At 51.5% G+C, this 1,988-nt stretch overlaps 1 protein-coding gene across 1 annotated transcript in view; it reads right to left on the reverse strand.

The window, feature by feature from the left end:
* The window catches only part of LOC122544118 (beta-crystallin A3-like), a gene marked incomplete at its 5' end in the record, with an annotated part of 2,639 nt that extends 1,294 nt beyond the window's left edge, over nucleotides 1–1,345 (reverse strand). The window contains one exon of the mRNA XM_043683157.1: nucleotides 1,187–1,345. Within this exon, the coding sequence (XP_043539092.1) occupies nucleotides 1,187–1,345 (159 nt within the window). The remainder of the gene's footprint in view (nucleotides 1–1,186) is intronic.
* Nucleotides 1,346–1,988: the final 643 nt, after the last annotated feature.

Below are 1,988 nucleotides of genomic sequence, written 5' to 3' on the forward strand. Positions count from 1 at the left end.
GAACTAGAGAGCATAGGTTTAGGGTGAGAGGGGAAAGATATAAAAAAGATCTAAGGGGCAACGTTTTCACACAGAGGGTGGTTAATGTTTGGAATGCGCTGCCTGTGGGAGTGGTAGAGTCAGAATCATTGGCGACCTTTAAGCGGCATTTGGATAGGTACATGGATGGGTACTTAATCTAGGTTAGAAGTTCGGCACAACATCGTGGGCCGAAGGGCCTGTTCTGTGCTGTATTGTTCTATGTTCTATGTTCTATGTTCTCTGCCCTCTGGCCTATTTTACCCTAATCCTGACCCCAATCTCACTCTGCCTTCTGCCTTGATGCTGACCCCACTCCTGACCCTGATCCTGGTCCTGATCTGGTCCCTTTGAGACCATGTTCCATACATTGACCTCTCAGACAGTTTCTGGAAATCCACCTGGAGCACACCATCGGTGTTCTCCCAGCGAGGCACACAGTGCCCTCTTCAAAAAGTTCCAGCAAGTTCGTGAGACACGATGTCCCTTCCGAAATCCAAGCCGACTCTTCGGAGTGACTGATTCTATCCCGAAGAATTGTTTCGGGACGTTTCCCCACCACTGAGGCCAAACTGTAATTGCTGGGATCATCCTGACAAGCTTTCAGGAATGGGATTGTCATGGGGACAAATCCCCAGGCTTCAGTTACCTCACCGGAGTCCAATGGCCAGAGCCTCCATAATCTCCCCCCTCATTAAAATCTCTGAATAAATCTTATTTGGCCCGGTGCTCTGTTAAGGCTGGGAGCTGACAATTCTTACAAGAATTCTTCCCTATTAATTGTGAACCCAGGTAGAGACAGAATTCCCTCCCGTGTCACCATGTGGTGGACAACATCCGGCTTTTTTTGGAAAGATGGAGACAAAATATTGATTTCGTACCTCACTCATGTCGCTGTTTCCGTGTGTAAACCCCCTTTCTCTTTCTGATTAGTCCTGACCCTCCTCTTCCCCACCCTCTTCCCCACCCTCTTCCCAGTTATCTGCCGTTAGCATTCCCTTTGCTGTTAGCTGCTTGTCTCTGTCCATGTGCCCTCTCTGCTCTTCCAGGCGTATCTGGCCTAGTTTGCTGCTGTGTAGTTCTGTCGGGGAGCTGTCCTGATCACTGTCCATCCCCCAGCGCCCAGACACAAGGCCAGGGCAGGCCTGACCATACCCAGGGCACTTACCGCACAGTAGACGGGCCTGAAGGACATCATCCACTCCACGTGGTAGGAGTTACTCCCACTCCAGGCCTCCCATCGGGAATACTCCCCACGCTCCAGGATAAACTGCTGCCCCTCAAAACCATGGTGCTCAAAACCAATCCAGCTAGAAACCAACAAACATTTCAAAACCAGTCAGCAGGGAGAGGCCATTCAACCCTCCACATCGTTCCGGAAGTGGATACGACAACAGCTGATCCCATAGAAACCTCATTATCATAATCAATTCGACATTAAATCTCCCCCCTTCAGCCTGGAAACTTTAGGATCTCACCCAGCATAATTCCACACTACTCCCGGCTTCCCTTACTATCCCACCCAGTCTAATCCCACTCTCCCCCCTCACTCCCCACTCCCTTTAATATCCCACCCAGTCTAATCCCACTCTCCCCCCTCACTCCCCACTCCCTTTAATATCCCACCCAGTCTAATCCCACTCTCCCCCCTCACTCCCCACTCCCTTTAATATCCCACCCAGTCTAATCCCACTCTCCCCCCTCACTCCCCACTCCCTTTAATATCCCACCCAGTCTAATCCCACTCTCCCCCCTCACTCCCCACTCCCTTTAATATCCCACCCAGTCTAATCCCACTCTCCCCCCTCACTCCCCACTCCCTTTAATATCCCACCCAGTCTAATCCCACTCTCCCCCCTCACTCCCCACTCCCTTTAATATCCCACCCAGTCTAATCCCACTCTCCCCCCTCACTCCCCACTCCCTTTAATATCCCACCCAGTCTAATCCCACTCTCCCCCCTCACTCCC

Source organism: Chiloscyllium plagiosum, chromosome 46, assembly GCF_004010195.1.
Source record: "Chiloscyllium plagiosum isolate BGI_BamShark_2017 chromosome 46, ASM401019v2, whole genome shotgun sequence".
Taxonomy (NCBI): Eukaryota; Metazoa; Chordata; class Chondrichthyes; order Orectolobiformes; family Hemiscylliidae; genus Chiloscyllium; species Chiloscyllium plagiosum.